Below are 25,642 nucleotides of genomic sequence, written 5' to 3' on the forward strand. Positions count from 1 at the left end.
TGAAGATGGTGTAAACTACTGGGACTAAACTCCGAAAAGCTTAGCTTTTGGAGTTTAGTACATAGGGGTCAGATCGTAGTTCCCATTGATAATAATGGGAACTGCGATCTGCAGAGCTAATTAGCACTTTACCGGAGATTTGTGAAATGTACTGCATCGTGCTTTTAGTACATAGGAGCAATACACAAAATTATGCTGAAACTACAGTTTCTGCATAATTTTATGCCAACAGCTTGATACATAGGCCCCTTAAACTCTCCAGTCCATACATAATGAAGATAGGGCAGAGCATGTTCTCCCTTATATCCATGCACTGCCAGGGACTATGCATGTCTAAAAGTTAAAAACATGAGCCCAACTGAAAGACTACAAACGTTCTGGTTTACTTAATGCCAGCAAGTTGTATTCAAACTACTGTATATAAAAAACATGCTGAAAAATCTATATGTGCATAATACCTTCACGTGTTGATGTGTATGATTTGCATCTCTTTTTAATAGCTCTTACTGATCAGTAAACATCACTACTATTTAAGATCTTGTTAGTAGGTCTCAGTATGACACAGAATCAAGTCCCCACATTATAAATCCTTGCAGTCCTGAGTTGAGCCCAATATCCTTCAGGCTATACAGCACCCCTGATCCGTAAGGGGCCGAGACTCGCAGTGGCGGCTCCAGAGGTGGGGTTGCAGCGCAGTCCAAAATTCAAATAGGAGAGCCACACCAACTGTTCTTTGAAACGCTGACAAACATTGCCAACTAGCAGTTGGTGTGGCTCCCCTATTTGAATTTTGGACTGTGCTGCAGACCCACCTCTGGAGCCACCACTTATCAAGAGGATCATCGGGAGGTATATGCAGCACTTACAAACACCATCCAAAAATAGTAAGCAGTGCCACGTCCCAGTGAAGGAACCCTGTGGTGACAGCAATAAGGCTGGGGGCGCTAGGCCAGTATGCAGCTGACACTTGGGGGTAAGTTTACTAAGAATCGAGTTTGGGTGAGTTGCATTCTCTGGAGAGTTTGGGCATTTTTCTCCACTCGCAAATTTACTAATGTAAAACTCGGGAGAGAAATCTCCTTTGCTATAGGAAAATTCTGGAGAGTTAGCAAACTCTCTTTACTTCACCATCGGCTAAACTCAAGTAACTTTTCACCAGTGAAGATAGGATTCGGGAATTTACCAAGATGAGAGTTTCTAAACTCTCATGAGAACGGACAATACTCCTGTAATAATTTGTGATATCAATTCCTCCGCCTGTGAGCTTGGCAGAAACATACACAGATCAGTGTGATCCATGTATGTTTCTGCCTGTAAATAGTAAATGAAGGGTACAATTTTTATAAAAAGAAATTACGTAGGGCCCCCTCCCCCAAAAACATAACCAGCCACTAATTGTATTATACACATAATAAGACTTAATACCTACTACATTTCAGACACTAGAAGACTAAACACCCATTGTATTCCAATGTATTTTACATACTAGAAGACTGAACACTTACTGTATTCAACAGATGTGGGGAATTCAATTGTTTTTGGGTGCCCATAAGTAATGGAAACTCGATGGGTGATATTCAAGTGTTTTGCTGTAGAATTTACGTGCCGTGGGCGCCCATTAGTTACAGCGCATGTTGTGCCCAAATGCATTAGGGTTATCTGCATGAAGTCGCATAAACCTGTGCAAAGTACTTTTGGGTGGATTTCTGCTCGCCACCTCAGGAGGGGACAAGCTGAAATAGTGGGTGCCCGTGGCAAACGCGCCCAGCTCCAGCTGCACAAACAATTGAATAACTCCTTTCACTTTCCACAAAAGACTAACATTTACTGGGCAGAATGTCGACTCTGTATTCCACACACCCAAAGACTGAACACCCATCGTATTCCAATGTATTTCAGACACAAGACGACTGTGGATTCAATTAGCCGCGAAAAATTACCACGTGAGGAAAAGTGCTAGTAGCTTCATACTTTTACGCCCAGAGCTATTCAATTATAAGCCCTTTTCCTTGCGATGTGCATCCACAACTAGCGCAAATTAATCCATATATTCCTAGGAAAAGTGTCTGGAGCTATGCGTTAACGCATTCACGGCATTTAATATGGATTCCTCTTTGAGCCTGAATCCATGATAAGTGCAACCTGCGGGCTACAATTGAATAGCCCTGGCCACTGCATTAGCCCGGGGCTAATTGAATCCAGCCCTTACTTTATTCCATACACCTGAAGACTGAACACTCATTATATTCCAATGTATTTCAGACAGCAGAAGACTAAATACTTACTGCATTCCATATATCAGAAGACTAAACACCCATTGTATACCATTATATTTCACATACTAGAAGACTGAACATTTACTGTACTGTATTCCCGCATTACAAAGTTTTACTATAGTACAATATAATTTATTATAACCTCATGGTAAAAAGACTGGTTGTATTGATATGGTGGGAACTAGAAATAAACAATTACAAGATAAATAAGTAGCCCAATGAAAATGAGAAATGCTAATGTCAAACTAGAAATGCATTACACATTTCAGCCATGTGTTACTCCGTTCCCTGGAAAATGACAGCACTATACAAATTGTAGAATTTAAAAAAAAAAAAAAAAGCGGAGAAAAATCTATTGCTTTTGAAGTGACGCTTGGAAAGGTGCCCTGATAGACTGTGAGAACGAAAAATAGTTATAATTTAGCTATGACCTGGGAAGCAAAAAAACAAACAAAATAACCCCAAGTGCATGTATGACCCCTGGTATACCTCCCAGTTTACTGAACACTGTGGGGCTGACTCAGAGTTTGAAACAAAGTAAAAAAGCTACTTTTTACCTGGACACACCATGTTACAATATAAGGGGTGAACATGCAGATTTTCTTGCTGCCCCCTTAGGAATGGGCCAGCCAGGTCGGCCCAGTGGGGGGGCATGGAGTGACATAGGTGGATGGTGCGGGGAGGTGTTATGGCCCCGCTGCCTAATATACAATTATTACAATGGGCTCGATTCAATTCAACGCAAATTAAATAGCGCCGGAAGGGAGCTCCTGGAGCTATTCAATTCAGCACGCTGTTAACCCCGACTAAGGAGTTCTTCTCGCATCCCTTCTGGGGTGCGAGCAGAAATCTGACAAAACTCCTGGAGAGTGCCGGGTAGTTCAGTCGGCGAATGCCGGTTCTCGCAACTAAACACCATGTTTAAGGTGCATGTGACGTGAGAACCGTCATTCTCCGACAAAACAGCGCACTGAATTGAATATCTCCGGGAGCTCCCTCCCTCTGAAATTCAATTTGCGCTAAGTTGAATTGAGCCCAATGTAGACTGGCGGCAATATAAAGCGGGGGCAGGGTTATGATGGTACGATTCAGAGCGAATCCTACCTCCTGCTTCACACGGGAAGTGGGCAGCGCTGGGCGCATGTGGGCAACTCCAGAACACTTGAATACTCTTCCGAGTGGCTGGGATCGTCACCTGAGATTCGGGAACCAGCCTACTCCCCCGAAACGGCCAAGAGGTTCCTGAATCTCAGAGGTGCAAATAAAATTTTTAGTTTTGCATGCAGGATAAACACTGGTTGCTTTTGTATGTAGCCCACAAATGCTAGACAACTTTAATTTTACACTACAATTTAGATTTGAGTTTGGACAAATCTAAATCTATGTGCACATTTTATATCTGCCCCACCTGCAGTGCAACATAGTTTTACCACAGTGCAAACTTACATAATTTTGTTTGCTTTGATCCCAACTTCAGAATCAGCCCCTGTATGGCCAAGACTAAGGGGTATATTTAATAAACAAATTAATGCTTTTCTCAAGCATTTTAGCTGGAGAAAGCGATTTTTAGGTTTTCTCAATTTCTCTGCCCTTTTGGCCACCCTTGTAGTTTGTGCAGACGACATAGGTTATAATGGGGGCTGCTGTGGAACGGTATTTATATAAATGAGAGAAGAACAGATAAGTTATTGCTAATCATAACTTGATAAATTCTTTAGCTCTTTATAAAATGTTGTGAATCTCAGTTCCTATCAATATAAATAATTCTATGTATAGTATGTTGTTAAAGAACTGCAAATGGAAAATAATTGGATAATGTTCCTACTATTTGAATAATGTTCTGAATTCCACGTGTAACACCCTTCTTATAGACATTTTATGTTTCATTTTTAAGATTAACTCCTGAAGAAGTCTAAAGACAAAAAAAGCGCTCCCACTTTGAATCCATATGTAAAAAAGGGCATGCGGTCTGGAAGCTGACGGTGGAATTGGCAACAGCTGGCTTCCCGACTGTGCAATCCTGACAGGGGACTTAATGATAGGCGTCGAAATCCTGACGCCTATCATCATCCCTACGCTGGGAGCCCAACGCCCGGCATACCGAATGAAGGCAAGACAGGGCGGCGGGAGTGGACAGCCATGGGGGGAAGGGGTTTGGGATAGGTTTGAGGCTCCCGGTGGGGGGACGGACGACTTAGGGTTAGTTACTCCCCTGGGAGGGTTAGGCTAGGGGAAGGGGGGGTTAGGCACCTCCGAGGAGAGGTTGAGGTTAGACCATCCTCCCCCCAGGAGGGTTACGTTTAGGCTGCAGGGACGAGGGGGCTAGGTTTAGGCACTTACGAGGGGGGGTTTAACATACAGTATAGCGTTCCCGCTAGGCTGTTTCAGCAGGGCGCCGCACCCTGCCCTATTTCTGAAGGACAGAAAGCACCCTGCCCTCCAGCACGGCGCCCCGTTGAAACAGCCTGTGGGTTCTGTACTCCACCCACGGACCGCAGTGTCCTAATTCGATGACTACACCACTACGAACACATGCTTTAAACCTAAGGGTAAATCGTCCATATTCAAATGTGGAATCTTATAAACCTAATCAGCACCGTCAAAAATTGTATTGGTACTGTATAAAATGTGTTTTATAGTAATAAATTGTAGGGTTATATTTTTATACTCCAATAGTTGTATTTTTAAGTTTTAATCCGGCCTTTTTTATTAATTCTCCAGTATAAACTGTAAAGTTACTCAAGTGCTCTTTCACAGACCTTTTTCCATATTATAATTATACTGTATATTAGACAGTCACATCTGGTCCCCAGTCCTGCAGCTAGCCAGCCCTGGTATATTCATCTAAACTCTCGAAGGACAACTGTCGATAAGATCAGACATCAGAAAAGGCTGAAATACTAAAATGAAGCATTTATATAGTGCCAGCATAAAACACGGTTCCTAAGCCATTCTACACTCGCATCATGAAAACAAAGCTTGCTTTAGGCTTGGAATGCTTTCATCAGGGATCTGATCTAAAAGCAAGAACCAGGACCTTTATAACCCTTGCTTCAAGTGCTTTTACGTTTCAAAACCTTCAAACCCAAAAGGCCTTTGTTCTATACCTCCTTTACATATATAAACCCCTCTTATCTTAACCTCTTCAAGAGCCAGCTTTCTCCAGCTAAATCAGGTGATCTCATAAGCTACTGCCATCTGTCATAGCATCTATGTATCTGAAAAGTTTGTAAAACACAGCCATATCCAAAGTGATTAAACAAAAAGCACACACATGAAGGTAAACAAAAAAGCGTTATATTAGACAAAAAAAATTTAAAGGCAGCTGCAAGGTATAAACAAGTATGTCACACTATAAACGTATAACATGTAACTATCACTGGGTGTTAATACTCTGCAAAGATCATCATAAAAGCACTGGTACTATATAAAGTTTCCTTTAGGACTTATTGTACATCTGCTACAGATTTTGGTTAGAAAAAAAGCCCAATGTTTCCCAGGATATCTTCCTAGCATAAAAGGCCCTGCACGGTCCCCAAATACCACCCAGTGCAGTGAGAGAGACGAGCCTAACATGCAACATCTTGCCCAAAAATGGACAAAGTCTCAGTGTGTCTCTGTGGCTGGCACACACATAGCAACTTGGATTTGGGAACGTTCCCTTAGCAGAACTCAATTCAATTATTTTCTATTTCCCCGTCAGTAAAATGCTGTCTATCAGTGGATAGCATATCAATCAAGCTTTGTAGCAGAAACAAGTACCACTCTGTTCTGAGAGTCTCTATGTCCTTGGGACCGGATCTAACAGGAAATGAAAAAACACTGGCCATCTTTTGTGACTCACACATTTCTCTTTAAAAGGAATACTGCAAACTCTACACGTTTCAGACTCTATTTTCTCATTTATCCCCTGACTTCCACACAATCCTCTCCAAATAGCAGTGCGATCATTACTTAGCTGTGAGAACAGATTACCTAACCCTCCTAAATATCAATTTAAGGTACCGATGCAGTCTGACAATGACAAATGCACTTAGCTGTCTATTCCCATCCTTGCAGCCAGAACCTCCTTTAACAGTCTTGAACACACACTCAGCTATGCAATAAGTCTCAGAATTTTGACATAAAAGTACAAATGCGTCAGCTATTAAACAAAAAAAAAAAAAAGTACAACATTAAACAACCACTAAAGAACCAAAATGTATATTTACCGAAGTGGACCACAAAAGGAAAATACATTTAACCGCAGCTGTTTTAAAGCTTCATTACCAACTAACTACGGAGGAAACGTAATTTTGCCACTGCTGGTAAGAAGATGCAAAGCTCTCCTGATTGGTTCTCTCACGCATTTCCCTACTATACCGTCACACAGTGACAGATTTTGCCTGGAGCGGGGTTCAGCCACATAGCCCAAGGAAAAACTGCTGCATGAAATTAGGGCACATACACTACAGACAGCTGCAACTAGTGGCGGGCTGGGCCGGGTGCCATGTGCCCCCCGGGCCGCTCTATTGCTAAGCGTCGTGGGCCGCCTTCTCAGGAAGCAAAGAGGCTCTGGTGGCCGCGGTAAGGGGGAAACAATAGACCCCGCGGTGGCTTGGGCGCTGCAGTTCAAATTCCATGAGGACTAGCTGTCCGCATGGAGTCTGCTGGAAATGTCCCTCCAAATATGGCCGCCGCCTAGGAGGAGACAGATGCTAGACGTCCTACTTGACCTCTAGCGTCTGTCAGGGAGCGCATGGCAATACCCGGAGGTGCACATGAAGTCATGAAGTCACCTGCGACGTGAAGAACCTGCGTGTCCGCGCCTGCTGGATCAAGTTAGATCCAGTCAGCACGGCAGCAGGAGCGACAGACGGTCCGGACGACAGCCGCGAGAAGTAAGGTAAGTACTGGGATCAGGTAAGTACTGGCGGTGGGGAACAGCTACAGGGGGCACAGCATATGGGCACAGCTGAGGTGGGAACTGCATATGGGCACAGCTACAGGGGGCACCTCATATCGGCTCAACTACAGGGGGCACGACATATGGGCACAACTACAGGGGGCACTGCATATGGGCACAACTACAGGGGGCACTGTATATGGGCACAACTAAAGGGGGGCACTGTATATGGGCACAACTAAAGGGGGGCACTGTATATGGGCACAACTAAAGGGGGGCACTGTATATGGGCACAACTAAAGGGGGGCACTGTATATGGGCACAACTAAAGGGGGGCACTGTATATGGGCACAACTAAAGGGGGGCACTGCATAAAGGGCACTACTACAGAGGGCATTGCATAATGGGCACTACAAGAGGTGGCATTGCAAAAGGAGCACTGCTACAGGGGTCATTGCACAAGGGGCACTGCTACAGGGGGACATTGCATAAGGGGCACTGCTACAGGGGGACATTGCATAAGGGGCACTGCTACAGGGGGACATTGCATAAGGGGCACTGCTACAGGGGGAATTGCATAAGGGATGCTGCTACAGGGGGCCTGCAAAATGGGCACTGCTACAGGGGCATTGAATAAGGGGCACTGCTATAGAGGGCATTTCATAAGGGGCATTGCATAAGGAGCACTGCTACAGGGGGCATTTCATAGGGGGCACTGCATAAGGAGCACTGCTATAGATGACCCTGCATAAGGGGCACAACTACATGGGGACTACTACAGGGGGCACTGTATAAGGAGCACTAACTTGATACACACAGTTCACAGGTTATACGCTTTGTTACCAATAATCTGGTTCTATACAGACATAGAAACTGTGCAACCTGTCTTGAGCTGAGACAGACTGGCAAAAGTGGAGAGGAGGGTTGGTGAAGTAGATCTTTCAAAATGGGGTGTAATGGGTGCTATTAAGGGTATTACTTAATGTGACATAATGTGTTATAAAGGGCATTACTGTGTGGCATTGTGTTATAAGGGACATAATGTGTAAGGGGCATTACTGTGTGGCATGTGTTGTAAGGAGCATTACGATGTGGCATAATGTGTTATAGGGGCATTATGGCGTGGCATAATTTAATATCAAGGCATTATTGTGTGTCATTATGTGTTATACGTGGCAGTTTTGTGTGGCATAATGTGTAAGGGGCATTACGGTGTGGCATAATGTGTTATAGGGGCATTAAGGTCTGGCATAATTTGTTTTATAAGGACAGTACTTAATGTGTCATAATGTGTAAGGGACATTACTGTATCATGAAACCACACATCTTAGGGTGTGTTTGTTTTATGGGGAGGGAGGCGCCTGAAACTTTTTTGGCAGGGGGGAGCAATATTTATAGTTCCGCCACTATGTAGAAAGCTGCATCTTCTCCTGTCAAACCCCTGACAATGAGCATGAAACCCCTGGCAACGAACATGAGACCCCTGATAACAAGCATGAGACCCCTGGCAGCAAGCATGAGATTTTTTTATTTCCACAATACTGTAATTGGCATAATGTTAAACCACCTTTGTACGGGCTGCTGCTCATGGGCCAGTGCTGTAGGCTTGCCCCCCGGTCTTAAGTCTGGCAGCCAGCCCCTGGCTGCAACTCATCTTTAGGATGTGTCCTGAAACTAATTAATGGCAACGACCGAATACACAGACCATGGGCTGTCCATCAATATGACAGTTTTCAAGATTAAGTTTATTTCACAGAAAGAGATACATCTGCAAGGCCTGCACTGGTACAGTAAGGACGTTTGCCATTGTAAGAGCTCAGGCAATATTTCTGGCAACTATGGGAATTCTAAACACTTGTCATTGCCCAGCTGTGCTCATTTCTGTTAAATGTGGCAGAATAAAATGTGAACTGTTATTTGTATAGCATACCAGTAATATGCATTTTCCTCGTTCCAGAAAAAGCATGCAGCTTATTTATTAGACAAAGCTAGACCAAGAATTATGACACTGTATACCTTTAACGTGACCAATCAGATTCTAGCTAACATTTTCTAGAAGGTACTAGATAAATGACAAGTAGAATCGGTATGACTTACCGCCGGACCCATGTCCGGCGGTTGGAATCCCTACAGCGGCATTCCGGCAGAGGAGGAAATCCCGATCACCAAAGGTAAGTATATACTAACCTATTTCTACCCCCTAACCCCCCCCCCCAGGGCCTAAACCTAACCCCCCTTTCCCCGCAGCCTAAACCTAAGTCCCCCAGGGGGTGCCTAACGCTAACCCCCCCTTCCCCTAGCCTAAACCTAACCTCCCGGGGGGGTGCCTAACCCTAAGTCCCACCTAGGAACCCTTGATGTTGGCTTAGCATTTATGTTATATTAGGGGAGATGTATCAAAGCTTGGAGAGAGAAAGTACTAACCAATCAGCTCCTGTCATTTTTCAAACTGAGGGGTCTATTTACTAAGCCTTGGATGGAGATAAAGTGTACAGACATTAAGTACCAACCAACCAGCTCCAAATGGTAATTTTTCAAACACAGCCTGCGACATGGCAGTTAGGAGCTGATTGGCTGTTTTTTTCTTATCTCCGTTCACTTTATCTTCATTCAAGGATTAGTAAATAGACCCCACAAACTGTAAACTGACAGTTAGAATCTTATTAATTGGTATTTTATCTCTCTTCAACACTTGATACATCTCCCCCATAAATTGTAATCCTCCCCCTTCCAAATACTAATTTTCATGCTCTTTGCCATCATATTAGATGCTAGCATGTTTCAGGGATGTTTCGCCTTGTCTCGAGTGGGAAAAGAAGCATGCTTGATACAGTTAAACACAAAATCAATTTATAACATCTCTCCTTGCCTCATGGCTCCTGCATTCATTACTGATTCGAGCTGCGTTCTAGAACACAACAAAGCATTATCACGCCATGGGGTCACGCAAGCCGGCCGTTGCAGATGCTGAAAAGAGGTCAGAAAATCTCCGTCAGCCGACAGATATCCTGGTCTCATCACTCTCCCACAATGGTGGCGACACACCTCAGTTTTGGGAAACTGCGACCTTTGTCACCCCCTCCCCGCTCCGAAATGGCAGCAGATTGTCAATCACTGACAACCTGTTGCCGAACTGCGAGCGATATCACAGACCAGTACTGAACATGCTCAGTACGTATCCAGCGCATTCACAGAGATTCCTGAACATTGGGAATCTGCATAAAAAGCTCCCCATGTCCTCCTGCTGAATCAGGCCCTAAGTTAGTATATACATTGCTGTAATAGTTCTTACAGTTAGAGCTGGGGAACAATGTTTCATATCCTGGGATTACAGGTTCAGTGACACCAAGTGGATGTACCTCATTTAATGTAAGTGTGAGCAACAACTTTTTAGATCACAGCACTATCCAACAGTTTTCAGGATTTTTTTTCTACGTACAGCCAGAAAAAAAGGTGAGACCAGAATGGCAGGAGAGAATACTCGTATATATATATTATTATTTTAAACATTCTGTATTGACAGCCCAGTTACCGCCAATAAAAACAGAGAATACTGCAGAACGCCGAGTCTGTGTGTAGTTTCTAGGAAGTGTAGTGGTGCCACCACGGTCCAGGTGAGAAATACCTTCATGTTGGTAATGTAAAGTGCATTTAGCCATACAGACTTTAGCTTTAGGTCTGTAAACAATGCAAAGACAAAACGGTGCAGCTCGAGATATTATAACAACAGTATAAGGCTGCTATGGAAACAAAGAGTAAGACATGACATCTCTGCAACAAATGGCTAGTGACAGGACATGGTTACATACAGGGAAGATGAGAAAGCTATTTTTATACATGAGCTTTCTTATAAAAAAAAAAAAAAAGAAAGAAAGAATGCAAAGAAAAGCAAAAACTAAACATAGATAGCAATACCCATTACAAGCTGGCAGCCAAAGGCACAATTTGTTTTTTCGGCCAGATGGTATTTTATTGGCAAAGTCAGTATCTATGAATGCTTAGAAATATGTCTGTGATTTAACATATGCCAAATCCACACAAATATATAACTGAACCCAATTATTTCTTTTCTGCTTATTACTGAAAGGCATTTTTCACTTGTTATCAGAATTTATGTTAGTCACTGGTAACCATTTAAGACTAGAGCAGGGTTTATAATTCTTCGGCACGTGCAACACCAAAAAAAACCACCTCAGAATCAGCAAAGCATCCACCTGTTAAAATCAGCGCAAAATTACATTACACTTTATTCTTGAAGTGTAAAGTGCAAATAAAAGGTTTATAAAAGGAGCAGACTCCACTGTCCCACCTGACCCCAAAGAGTGAGGGCTCCATATGCCAAATGCAATCACATTTGACAATGTGGTGCCACTGGCGGTTAGTGCCAATTCAAAATACACCAGAATGGAGGACAGACAGATTCAATGACACTACTGTGCATATAGCTTTACATGATCATTTTCTATATTAGGCTTGCTAAGTATTAAACAGTACTGGTAAATGTTACCAGGCATATAAAATGTTCCATCAAACTGTTTGCATCTTAAATACACTTGATCCTACAAACATGCGCAGATGATGCATTTAAAAGGACAACTGGATTATTATCTATTGCTTTGCTCATTTTTCTAAGATCAATGTCTGAAATTGATGGAGACAGTTTGAATGATATAAAATGACACATCTGCACAGTTGTCTGTGAGGCCAGTTACTACAGTAATCTAACCTCAACCTAGCACCCAGGCCATGATATCTTAGCTTTATGGCCATTAGCATATCATGTATTTATTTCTGTACAATAGGAATGACGGCAGCGTGCATTCTCATCCCCTGAGAATTCTAAAATAAATTTACACACTAAAGCTGGGTACACATTGGACGATGTATTTGACGACTTGCCAATTTCCTACGGATCGGAACGACAAATCGTCCACATCGTCAAATGTTTACACTCTATTGCACGCTCCCGCGCGTCGTTTGGCGCGTCTTCAGATCGGCCAATCTGAAGATTCGAGGCACTCACCATGCTTGTGGATGCAGCAGAGGAACGACATATTGGGCTGTCGTACACCAGATCGTGTAGTGTGTACGGACTTCCCAATATATTGTTCGGTCACATTGTGCATTGCTTGGCACACACATTGTCTAATGTGTACCCAGCTTGAGTTTTTACAGGACTGTTTATACCTCTGCTACACACATAGTAGCAATATGGAGAGCGATTATTTTTCCATAGTCATTTCTGTGGCAAGTGGTTTTCCCTTGAAAGGTAGGGACACAGAAAGCGATTGAGAGAGTGTTCTTTGGCCTTCAGAATGTGACAAATTTATCCTCACCTGGCATCTGCCTCACTGTAATATTCTCTCGCTACAATGTCTTCAAACAGCTCTCCGCCTGTGACCCTGAGAGACGGAGAGAAAAAAGGCTGTTGAGAAATGGGTGGGATAAAAAAAATAAAAAAGACAGCAAAGCTAAAAGCCTAAGGGGAGCCTGTGGCAGAGATTTCCCTCTCTCTCCACAAGACCTGCAGGCCATGAAGGGTCAATTGGCGCTGTGTAAAGAGCAACTCTCAGAAACTGCAAGCTGACTGATAGCAGGCACAGTGACTCAGACTAGGCATTAACTACCCATGAGGGACCCTTAACATTTCCAAGCAGACAAACAAACATAATGTATCCCATTATAGGAGGAGGGAGAGTAGAAATCATTGGCTTACGCTGTAAACATGAAAGCTTTTTGGTTGGTTTTCTTTTTCTTGGAATAAAACAAATATTTCAAAGCAGAAGTTCTGAATCTGTTTCAGATCACCTTCTCCTGTAATATGTATATCATAAGCCAATGAGTTCCATTAATATATAATGGTACAAGACCAAAGGATGTTTTATATGTCCACAGAAACTGGGAATTGCTCATATGATGTTATTCTTACAACTAGGTGTGTTTTACCCTATGCATTGCTTTACAGAACACGTCCAAAATATGACAAGGGACATCCCCTACTCTCCAAATATAGGAATATATCGTACAGGATATATTACATGTATTCATTTCATTTCAGTTATATACTTATACCTCAAGCAGTTTCTGGAAAAGTAGTTTTATTCTGTGAAGAAATGCACATACAGTATAACCCTTAATATCAATTAAACGTTTGTAGTGTAGGTTTGGGTTTGTACATAACCAGATGTAATAATCCAAGTAAGGCACCTTTTATCTACAATTCAATACACACATATTATGCAGGTTAGACATATTCTTCGCCTAATATACTCTATAGCCATGTTTCATTTAAAAAAGTATGTATTTTCTGTCAAAAAGCATTAATAAAATTGTGTAAAAACTTAATGTGGGCTGTATACGTGATACAAGTCCTATAGCTTAATAGTCTACATCTGCACAAATGTGCTTAGAGCAAGGCTGGACAAATATCAGGAGCCAGGCAGCTAAAAATTAACTTCATTTTTCTCTTTTCTGGAGGTTCCCAATATACAGGATGCACCTTTTTCCTGGTTACTTAAAATTAAATTTGGCTCTTAGATTTGTCTGGCTGGCTCCCAGCTTCTAAATAATATTGTCCAGTCCTTACTTACAGATTATAATGCCTGGGGTTAAGAGTGGTAAATTAGGAACTATACAAAAACTGGATTGATCTGGCTGGTATATAAATGACTCAATGCAGCTAGAAAAATGCAGAAAAAGAAAAACAAATAAAGGCTCCTGTACATGGGCACTAGGTAAAAGTGTAGACAGTACCTTCACTTCAGCAGAGCATTGATTAATGTGCCCTACATTCTCCCTGCTGAACGGTATACTATGTACAGTGGATATAAAATGTATAATTTGGCATATATTTCTTTACATCATGGAAGAAAGATGAACTTATTTGGGAAGTCTTACCTTACACTGAAAAGACAAAATAATATAAAGAACAACAATAATACAAATATAAAGCTTTTCCTTAACTATTCATCACACAATTATTAGTTACTTAAGTATTTACTTCTCTGATTTTACTACTTGGGTAGAAGCACCATTAGCAGCAATTACAGTTGAGGGATTTAATAGGATGAGTCTCAAGTAAAAAGTTTTCATCTAGACACAGCTATTCTTCCTTGTAACATTGATCGAGTTCCAACGTTGGAGAACAGCAAGTTTCAAATCATCTATAGATTCTCAATGAGATTGAAATCTGGGCTTTGATTGGGTCACTGTAGGGTATTGATATTTTGTATCTAGGTCACACCAGTGTTGTATACTTTGGATCAGTGTGCTGCTGGAATAGAATGCGAATCCCAGATTTCTTGCAAACGGCTGAATTTTTTGTTCTAAGATTTGTCTTTTATCTTACGCAATCATTATGGCTTTTTTTTGCATTACTAAAGGGGCCTATCCATTAGCATATAAATTTGAACGATTTATCGTTCAGTCGTTCAATTTATCTGCTAATGGATAGGCTCTGAACGATCAAAATGCGCACTCCCGTGGGCAGACAAATTTGGTCTTTAGTCTCTCCAACATGTTAGTCAATTATCGTTTATCGTTGACAGATATTAGAAATATCTGTCGCGGTAAACGACGAACGATTTTTTTAATGCAAATGAATCGAAACATAAAAAAAAAATCCACTCCCAGAATGATGTCATGCAAAATCGTTCGACGTTTGATAAAATCTGTCATGTACATGACAGATACCTGGCACAGCAACCCAAGGAATTTTCATAAGATAAATCTTTTGTCTTTCATCTTTTGAAAAGATCTGCTAATGGATAGGCCCCTTAAACATTCCAGTCCCTGAAGTAGAATATCAACCCCAAAGCACTATGTTCCAGCTTCACATTAGACATAAAGCCAAATGCTAACAGCCTGTGAGTTGCAGCAAGTGAGGAGAATTCAACAATTGAGCCACAAATTTAAAACTATAAATGTTTTAAATGCAACTGCAACCCATCAAGGCTACTGGCCATAGTGTTCTTAAGGTGCCAAACAGCATTAACAAGGGAAATGCATTGAGGCCAAAAAGGTAAATCTTGATCCCATCAGTTTGTAGACTCTTCCTTCACCTGTTAGTAGAGTCTCCCATATGTCACTAAGTGACATTTCGTGGTTGTTTTCTTAATTAAGGTTTTCATTTCTGCTGCCCACCTGTAATAGTGTGTATTTGTGAAGTACTTAATCTATTACGTCCCTGTGGACAGCTTCTCTGATCCTTACCCTGGAAGCCTAACGCTGTCAGAGTTGCCATAAGCATTGTAGTGCTTTTTACTCATGGTTGCTCAGTTTATGAGGACAGACTTATAGACAAATTCACAGTTTTGCCATATTCTCTTTTTTCAATTAAATGGACTTAACATTGGACAGGAGTTCTCAACTGGTGGTATGAGTACCACAGGTGATATGGCCAGCAAGGCTAGATGGTACACTACGCTGGACTGGTATACAGAAAATTTGGTAACCCGGATGGACTGGACAGCTCAGAATCTAGATCTTAATCCCATTGGAGCGACGGGTGCATTCTAGGCCAACTAAACCTGTATCTCAGTTTGTCACTGTACTTAAGACAGAATAGCAAAACATACCGCCTGCTGTTGTCCAGTAACTTGTGGACAGTTTTCCAAGAAGGATGTCTGCATAATAACTGCACACGGTGGACCTACAAAGTACTGATGTCAATAAAATCTAATTGATCCATTTGCTGTCAGTGTCCATTCACTTTTGTCTACATGGTGTACTATGCAGTCAGTGCAGCTTTAAGGCATGAGCTGGGTGTGTGGCTGCATGGGCTCCAGGGCCCTTCGTCCAGTGCGGCCGAACGGGGGCACCACCCCATTGTGGGCGCAGTTTTACAGATTGGAGAGAACAGCACCCCTCCTCCCTTCATTCCTTGCTCCCTTTGCATACAATGAATGCACAGTGCACACTGTACTGGGCTCTTGCTAGCTCAGTTTCGGCTCAGGTAAAGAGCAATGCAGTAGTGTGAGGTTACGTCGCCGCACGTTATTCCCACCCGTGCTTAGGCAGGGCTGGCTTAAAAAGGTAATGGGGCTGGCTGAGGAAGGCGACGTCACGTGCACTGAAGAACAGTGTGCGAGGAGCATGTCACCACGTAACGGAGCAAGTAGAAGTTCCAGGCACCGGAAAGGGGGTGGGGGTGGGGGAGAGCGACACATATTGCAGCAGAGACACCAGGGAGGGTGCAAGATGACTGCCTTGACCCGGGTGACAAAATCCTTTTTCAGCCCAGGCATCAGGCGGTGAACACAAGTGGGCTCCACTAGCGTTTGGTATATTTAGGGAAAGGCAGGTCACAGCAAACTGTCAGCAATGGTATCTAACGTCTTCATGGGTAGCCAGCGCCGCACATTAACAAACAGCAGCGTCCATGGTCATCAGCATGTAAACAGGCAAAAAAAAGTGCTACGAAAATCTTCTGTAGCTGCACCCCTTAAGGAAAGTGTAATAAACGGATTGGTCATAATGCCCTGCTTTGAGCAACAACGCTCCCGAATCCCACACCAGCGTTCTAAGATGCAGGCTGGTTTACAACACTGCAGCTAGCAGCAGGTGGCAACCAGGCATCAGGTAATCTACACATCAGCAGGTCAGCAAAATGATTAGTCACCTCACAAGTCACCTGTGGTTGAGGATGATGACAAACACTAACTACAGAATCACTACAGACCTGTGCCAGTAAAGTCACATGAGAGCAGTCAGTTTGGGGACTCACTGGGGGAGGTGTATGTCAGTTATCTCTATGACTGTCACAAAAACTGCATGCCGAAGCTGAAATTATTGCTGAGGGGGAATAAAAGGGGCACATGGAAGAATCAATCATAAAAATGGTATGTACCTGGCATAAATGGAACATGTGAATTAGTATGGTGGCACAAAAGAGGCATTGTCTTGTATAAAAAGGGCATTTGGAGGAGTCTTGTGACATAAAAAGATTGTGGAGGAATCTGGCACAAAAGGGGCATGTATCTGGCATAAATAGGGCATGTAGAGAGCAGTCTGTAGGCATAAATGGTGCATGTGGAGGAGTCTGATGGCATAAAAGGGGCATTTGGGGGGCATCTGAAAAATCCGGACATACAACTCCTAGTTTCCAGTGTCCAGGCCCAGTGTTCACATTACTTTTGCTACCACTGGATCGTTTTGCCAAAGCAGGTGTGGTATGTTATAAAGGAAATATAAGACCTGTGAATAGCAAATTCACATAAACAGAAGTGTCTCATAAATATATTAATTTAATAAACAGAAAAAAGAAAAGCTATCAAATAACATACAATTTAAAATAAAATTATATAGACATCTCAAGAAAAAATTAAAATTAATAAAAAAGTAAAATATACCAGCAGTCTGCTAAACCAGAGATATCATGAGTCAAACAATTAGCAGGGTGTCATGGCCCCATCAGCGGCATTGATATAAATATAATCCATTTAATTAATATATGTTTTGCTTTGAATAGTTATAAGACTTCCCAAATACATTTTTATTCCGAGATGCAAGAAAATAAACTATTACAAAATTCTAAAGGTGTATTTACTTTTTGTCACCTATAGTATGTGGTGCAAAGGTATGTGCAAGAATGACCTGATCCACCCAACTTTTCCCATCAGATTGAGCAAACCATTGCCCTTCCACAGATGTAGGTATCTTGGCTCACAAGTCCATATGCTTACCTCCAAATAAAAATGCATTTAAGAAAACATTGTAACAGGATGAAAGCTAATTACCAATTGGTTGCTATGGTCTTAAGGTGCGTACACACGGTACGATAAAAATGCACAATATGAACGATATCGATCATATTGTTATAATTCATACCTTGCATTTTTCGCTGCCTCCAAACCGCCAACGACCTGCAATGCGTAGGCACGTTTGGACGATAACGATATCGTCCATTGACCGTGCATGCAGGCCAACCTGGTCGATATCGACCAGGTTATTATAGGGACCCGCCGTCGTTGGTGGTGTGCTGGATGATCGATATCATCCAGCACACCGGGAAGGTGCAGGGAGATCATTCAGCGAACTCGTTATAGCTGACGTTCGTCCCATGTGTATGCACCATTAGTGCAAATTTGAGCTGTGTTAACTTTAATGATCAATAACTAAGGTAATAAGATACAAAAGTTTTTGTTAAAAAAAAAAAAAAAAAAAAAGTGTACTGTAAGGATAGTAATAGATAACATTAACTCTCTGGGGGAGATGCATCAAACCTTCTAAAGATGACAAGTGGAGAAGTTGCCCATAGCAACCTATCAGTTTAAACCTATTATTTATCAAGTACATTCTATAAAATGATAGCTGATTGGTTGCCATGGATATCTTATCCAACTCTCCTCTTTAGGTTTGATACATCTGCCACTCTGACTGTAGAAATGATTTAAATAAATGTAGGCTCCTACAGTTTACTGCATAGCATCTGCAGTGAGCAAGAACCAAAATACTTACAGGTCGAAAACAAGATAGTGAAACCCTTCTTCTGAAATACTGTCATGGAGGCGCACTGCAAATAAAAAAAATATGCATCAGTGACCATATACATTAATACATTGCATATTTAATTGATAAAGTAATCAAAACACAGAACTACAATAACATCCTATTAGTGGAATATTCATATTATCAAATGTCTGTTACAACGCTAAGCTGTAAACCGCCTAAATGAAAACAGCTTCATACTGTAGCTGTAGATAGTCCTTTTAAAGTTAATGTTATTTTTTGGCTGCTGCCTTAGTAAAAACTTAATTTAAAAATTGCACTAAGGATTACCGGATTAGAAAATGTATTTATAGTTGAAGAACTTGTGAGACCACATATGCAGTGATATCAGCAAATTGGCAGTGTGTTGCCCCAAATAGAGAGGCATGAATCAGAATGATCCAAGTGGAATTTACAGTCTTGTTTTCAAGCATGTCCAAGAACTTGGTCAGCCAATGACTGTGTGATCTGCCATATGTGATGTAGCCCAAGTGTGAGACTTAAGTGGAAACGGATCCTGTTGTACCGGCTCAAGCTGCAGTTAATGGTGTTCCAAAATTAAATGTAATATGGACAACCCTGAGTGATAACAACTGTCTGTCTGCTCAATTCTACTGTAATAAAGGAGTACGAGTAGTAAAGCTCAAAGTAAAATGGAGAGGAGAGGGTAAATGCCCAAACTACTCTGCAAATTCTGGGACTCAAAAGGGAGATAAAGTTTCTGCTTTATAAAAGCAACAATAAGTGATATATTTCAATCATAAGGCAAAATAATATATTAGTAACATAGTTAGTTGGAGAACATACATTGTGAAAGTTGCCATACTGTAAAAATATCTGAAATGTAAGCACATCCTGCTATAACTTGACCAATATAATCCCCCACCTCATAGAAACCATTTCAGGTATGCAGTATTCAAACATTTTTAATCCTTTACATCATATGCTAAAAAATCTGAAAAAATATTTTATAAGCTAAATGTGATGTTTCTTTAAACACAGTGACAAGCAACTAGAAACACTTCAGAGACCACTTGTGCAGTCTCTAAGGCTGGGTACACATTTAACGATGTGTACTCAGCAGACCTGTCGTTGGACCGGTCCTGGCGGGGGTCCCGGCATCAGCAAGTGCATACACACTTGCCGATGTCAGGAGAGACATCGCGATAGCGAGGGCCACGCTGCGCTCGGCAGCATGGCCCTCGCTGGCAATGTTGCCCGTCGGACCTACGTGCAGGTCCAAAGGGGGATGTCGCAGCGTGGGAGCGCACATTGTCAGTGACAGTCTGTACACACTGGATGATGTGGACGATATGTCGTCCGATCCGACAACATATCGTCTAGTAGTGTGCACCCAGCATAACCTTTAAAATGGATGCATATTACCCCTAGGGAATATCCCATTCAGTGCTCTGGTACTCCACAACAAAATATTGTAATTTTACTGGAAAATGTGCACAGATTGCCTATTCTTAACAGCACATCACATTCATAATACTTTGCCATGTCAGTAAATTAACAAATCCCAATGTTAGTAAAAAAAAAAAGATTAAAACGGAACCATTCAGATTTCTCCACTTCCCCCAAAATATGCTCTCACACACTAAATAAGGTGGTAGACCAGGCTGCAGAACGCATGCCCCTGAGATCTCAGATCTGCTGCTGGAGTTTTGTGAATCCCCTGTGTTATGTGGTGAAGGTCACATGATGCAGTGGTGATCATGTGATGCAGTGGCAGTGGACAAATAATAAAATCATGTTACAGTAAGTGTTATTCTCTACTTTATGACAGCTTCTGTCACTTTAAATCCTGGGTATCTCCATCCACGGCTTAGTACATAGACCCCTTAATCTCTCTTTAGGCTTTGATACATCACCCCCTAAGACCTAAGGCCAATGGACATAAATCAGAGCAAAGGGAATACAGCAGAACAGTTGGAAGCCGCAGGGGAAGGGTTGGCAGGCCGCCAGCTATCCATAGTTTCCTAACAGGAGCAATATTATTATGTTTTGGTCTAGCAATGCGGTAGCTGATAGTTGTAAAATGTAATATTTTTTTCTTACACACTTTAAAAGCATAGACCACACATAGAACCTATATTTAAGCTGTCTATCAGTAAACACTGAACGTTACAACTCCCCAGGTTGGCTTTGCCTTACTAAATATTGTCGCTTTGAGTTTGACTCCTATCTCAACAAAATCTCGGCAATTTGAAAATCCCACATACTATTACATTTGGGCCTAGGTGTAGTATTCAAATCAACTGCATAAATGGATAGAGAAAATATCCTCCGTACATTAATAATCACAGGCTAATCTTTATAAACTGGTTTTCAACACAAGGATTTCAATAAGTTTTTTTTCCAGACAGCCACATAACCACTTCTATATGAAGGTGAACAAGCCACACACAGCGAGCTATTTATTAAGCTTCAATAATGACTCATACAGAATAAAGAATGACATAGGCTTATCTCATGAGTCTTCAGACACCCCTAACAAAGTAATTGTGTGAAAAGTGTTGGATGGCCTACCTCTGTTGGCACAACCTTTACCTGGACCGCTGGATAACCATCTAAACACTCATGAGATTGCCGGTTTTACTCTTTATTCTGTACGTATCTTTATTTTAATCTAATAAATAGCTCCCTGTGTTTTAAGATTTTCCACGTATGTCTAGTTCACCCACTGTACATTTCGGAGTGGTTATGTGCAGTGGCGTAGCCATGAAAGAGAGCAGAGGGGCTGATTGCTCCCCCTCACATAAAACTTATCGGTGATGCCTATACCTGCAGAAGTACGCCCTTAATCGCAGCCGTGAAGCTGCTGAAGCTGGGCTGCTGTGTAGGCAGAAGATGAGAGGAAAGGGAGGAATTTGTGTATTGGGCAGGACTACACTGCACAGGGTACAGTCCTGACCTTTGACTCCTGTCCTGACCTGACCTAAATGCAGCATGAGTGATGAGAGAGAAGCTGCTGGAGTTCATACCCCACACAATGACAGCTACCCAGCTTTTACTGTAAGGTAAGAGGGAGACACTCTTTTGAGTGCCCAACTCTATGTAACTATATTTCTGTATGTATAAGAGGGTGTATGTAAGGGATCCTGTGATGGGTTTCCCTGTGTGTCTGTGATACTCTGTGTCTGTGACCCCATGCACGTGTGAGAGCCTGCTGTGAGTGTGACCCCATGCATGTGCGAGAGCCTGCTGTGAGTGTGACCCCATGCATGTGCGAGAGCCTGCTGTGGAGTGTGACCCTATGCATGTGCGAGAGCATGCTGTGGAGTGTGACCCCATGCACGTGTGAGAGCCTGCTGTGGAGTGTGACCCCATGCATGTGCGAGAGCCTGCTGTGGAGTGTGACCCTATGCATGTGCGAGAGCATGCTGTGGAGTGTAACCCCATGCACGTGCGAGAGCCTGCTGTGGAGTGTGACCCTATGCACGTGCGAGAGCCTGCTGTGGAATGTGACCCTATGCACGTGCGAGAGCCTGCTGTGGAGTGTGACCCTATGCACGTGCGAGAGCCTGCTGTGGAGTGTGACCCTATGCACGTGCGAGAGCCTGCTGTGAAATGTGACTCTATGCATGTGCGAGAGCCTGCTGTGGAGTGTGACCCTATGCACGTGCGAGAGCCTGCAGTGAAATGTGACTCTATGCATGTGCGAGAGCCTGCTGTGTTGTGTTTGACTCTATGCACGTGCGAGAGCCTGCTGTGAAATGTGACCCTATGCACATGTGAGAGTCTGCTGTGAGTGGGACCCCGTGCATGTGTGAGATCCTGCTGTTAGTGGAATCCTATGCTTTTGTGAAAGCCTGCTGTGGAGTATGACCCTATGCACGTGCGAGAGCCTGCTGTGGAGTGTGACCCTATGCATGTGCGAGAGCCTGCTGTGGAATGTGACCCTATGCACGTGCGAGAGCCTGCTGTGAAATGTGACTCTATGCATGTGCGAGAGCCTGCTGTGGAGTGTGACCCTATGCACGTGCGAGAGCCTGCTGTGAAATGTGACTCTATGCACGTGCGAGAGCCTGCTGTGAAATGTGACTCTATGCATGTGCGAGAGCCTGCTGTGGAATGTGACCCTATGCACGTGCGAGAGCCTGCTGTGAAATGTGACTCTATGCATGTGCGAGAGCCTGCTGTGGAGTGTGACCCTATGCACGTGCGAGAGATGGCTGTGGAGTGTAACCCTATGCATGTGTGACAGCCTGCTGTGGAGTGTGACCCTATGCACATGTGAGAGCCTGCTGTGAGTGGGACCCCGTGCATGTGTGAGAGCCTGCTGTTAGTGGAATCCTATGCTTTTGTGAAAGCCTGCTGTGGAGTGTGACCCTATGCATGTGCGAGAGCCTGCTGTGGAGTGTGACCCTATGCATGCGCGAGAGCCTGCTATGGAGTGTGAATCTATGCATGTGCGAAAGCCTGCTGTGGAGTGTGACCCTATGCACATGCGAGAGCCTGTTGTGGAGTGTGACCCTATGCACGTGTGAGAGCCTGCTGTGAGTGTGACCTTCTGCATGTGTGACAGCCTGCTGTGGAGTTTGACCCTATGCACGTGTGAGACCCTGCTGTGAGTGTGACCCTAAGCACGTGTGAGAGCCTGCTGTGAGTGTGACCCTATGCACGTGTGAGAGCCTGCTGTGGAGTGTAAACCTATGCATGTGTGAGAGCATGCTGTGGCATGTGACCCTATGCATGTGTGAGAACATGCTGTGGAGTGTTACCCTATGCATGTGTGAGAACATGCTGTGGAGTGTTACCCTATGCACGTGCGAGAACATGCTGTGGAGTGTTACCCTATGCACGTGCGAGAGCCTGCTGTGGAATGTGACCCTATGCACGTGCGAGAGCCTGCTGTGGAATGTGACCCTATGCACGTGCGAGAGCCTGCTGTGGGGTGTGACCCTATGCACGTGCGAGAGCCTGCTGTGGAGTGTGACCCTATGCACGTGCGAGAGCCTGCTGTGGAATGTGACCCTATGCACGTGCAAGAGCCTGCTGTGGAATGTGACCCTATGCACGTGCGAGAGCCTGCTGTGGAGTGTGACCCTATGCACGTGCGAGAGCCTGCTGTGAAATGTGACTCTATGCATGTGCGAGAGCCTGCTGTGGAGTGTGACCCTATGCACGTGCGAGAGCCTGCTGTGAAATGTGACTCTATGCATGTGCGAGAGCCTGCTGTGGAGTGTGCCCTATGCACGTGCGAGAGCCTGCTGTGAAATGTGACTCTATGCATGTGCGAGAGCCTGCTGTGGAATGTGACCCTATGCACGTGCGAGAGCCTGCTGTGAAATGTGACTCTATGCATGTGCGAGAGCCTGCTGTGGAGTGTGACCCTATGCACGTGCGAGAGCCTGCTGTGGAGTGTAACCCTATGCATGTGTGACAGCCTGCTGTGGAGTGTGACCCTATGCACATGTGAGAGCCTGCTGTGAGTGGGACCCCGTGCATGTGTGAGAGCCTGCTGTTAGTGGAATCCTATGCTTTTGTGAAAGCCTGCTGTGGAGTGTGACCCTATGCATGTGCGAGAGCCTGCTGTGGAGTGTGACCCTATGCATGTGCGAGAGCCTGCTGTGGAGTGTGACCCTATGCATGTGCGAGAGCCTGCTGTGGAGTGTGACCCTATGCACATGCGAGAGCCTGCTGTGGAGTGTGACCCTATGCACGTGTGAGAGCCTGCTGTGAGTGTGACCTGCTGCATGTGTGACAGCCTGCTGTGGAGTTTGACCCTATGCACGTGTGAGACCCTGCTGTGAGTGTGACCCTAAGCACGTGTGAGAGCCTGCTGTGAGTGTGACCCTATGCACGTGTGAGAGCCTGCTGTGGAGTGTAAACCTATGCATGTGTGAGAGCATGCTGTGGCATGTGACCCTATGCATGTGTGAGAACATGCTGTGGAGTGTTACCCTATGCATGTGTGAGAACATGCTGTGGAGTGTTACCCTATGCATGTGTGAGAGCATGCTGTGGCGTGTGACCCTATGCATGTGTTAGAGCCTGCTGTGAGTGTGACCCTATGCATGTGTGAGAGCCTGCTGTGGCGTGTGACCCTATGCATGTGTGAGAGCCTGCTGTGGCATGTGACCCTATGCATGTGTGAGAGCCTGCAGTGAGTTACTTTAGTACAGATGTGTCCTCCTACACTTATGCTACAGTCGCGCCAAACAGCCCTTTTCTGGTGCGCCAGGTCCCATGCAACTCTGTTTGCGTCAATTGTCTTTCTCTTAAATGTGCATCTTTGTTGCATCGTGATGCTATAAAACCACTTCACAAGACTGCACAGAGTAATTTGATATGTGACACTTGTATGTGTGCGCGACTGAGACTGAATCTGTATAAGCAGTGCTACGATTCCGCAGCTTTTTTTTCACACCAAGCTCCATTGTGCTTAGTATACAGATTCAGTCACACACAAGTATACAAGTATCACATATCAAATTAATAAGTGGAGTCTCATGAAGCGGTTTTGCAGAGCAAAAAAGATGAGAAGACGCTACACCGCTCACATTACGCATGCCAGGCATTTCGAGCCACATGGAGTAGAGGCTAGGTGTGTGAGGACACGTGTATGATCGGATTTGAATACGTGTCATGACTACAGTACAGTAAATGAGTACATATCACACTCAGGTGGGTAATGTGTGAGTATGTAAGTACAGTTCTAGGGCCAACAACGATGCCCACTGGTGTCTGACCCTACAACCATTGTATACAGCTCTAATACTGGTCATCATGTGTACTATGTGGAAGTTTAAAGGGATTTATAATTAGAGATCCATTGCACAGCTGAGGAGTTTCACAATGTCGTCTTCACACTTTCTATTGGGGGGAAGGGCAGATACTAGGCAGTTTTAGCACCCGGGCTCAAACACTGTATTGGGAACTAGGGAACAGAGTTATGCCACTGATTAATTTAAAAGCACACACGCAGTTGCAGACTTCCAAATTCAAAATAACATGCAATACAGTATTAACATGATTTAAAGGG

The 25,642-nt window shown here is 43.6% G+C and overlaps 1 protein-coding gene across 26 annotated transcripts in view; it reads right to left on the reverse strand.

The window, feature by feature from the left end:
- CAMK2G (calcium/calmodulin dependent protein kinase II gamma) overlaps positions 1-25,642 on the reverse strand; it is a 291,189-nt gene that overhangs the window by 78,788 nt on the left and 186,759 nt on the right. For all 26 annotated transcript variants that reach the window (XM_088475593.1, XM_088475571.1, XM_088475592.1 and 23 more), the window contains exons 4-5: positions 18,619-18,673; positions 12,498-12,563 (exon numbers count right to left, since the gene is read on the reverse strand). In XM_088475593.1, the coding sequence (XP_088331719.1) occupies positions 12,498-12,563; positions 18,619-18,673 (121 nt within the window). The remainder of the gene's footprint in view (positions 1-12,497; positions 12,564-18,618; positions 18,674-25,642) is intronic.

This window comes from Taudactylus pleione, unplaced genomic scaffold (genome assembly GCF_031769625.1).
Source record: "Taudactylus pleione unplaced genomic scaffold, aTauple2 ptg000016l, whole genome shotgun sequence".
In the NCBI taxonomy this organism is placed as follows: domain Eukaryota; kingdom Metazoa; phylum Chordata; class Amphibia; order Anura; family Myobatrachidae; genus Taudactylus; species Taudactylus pleione.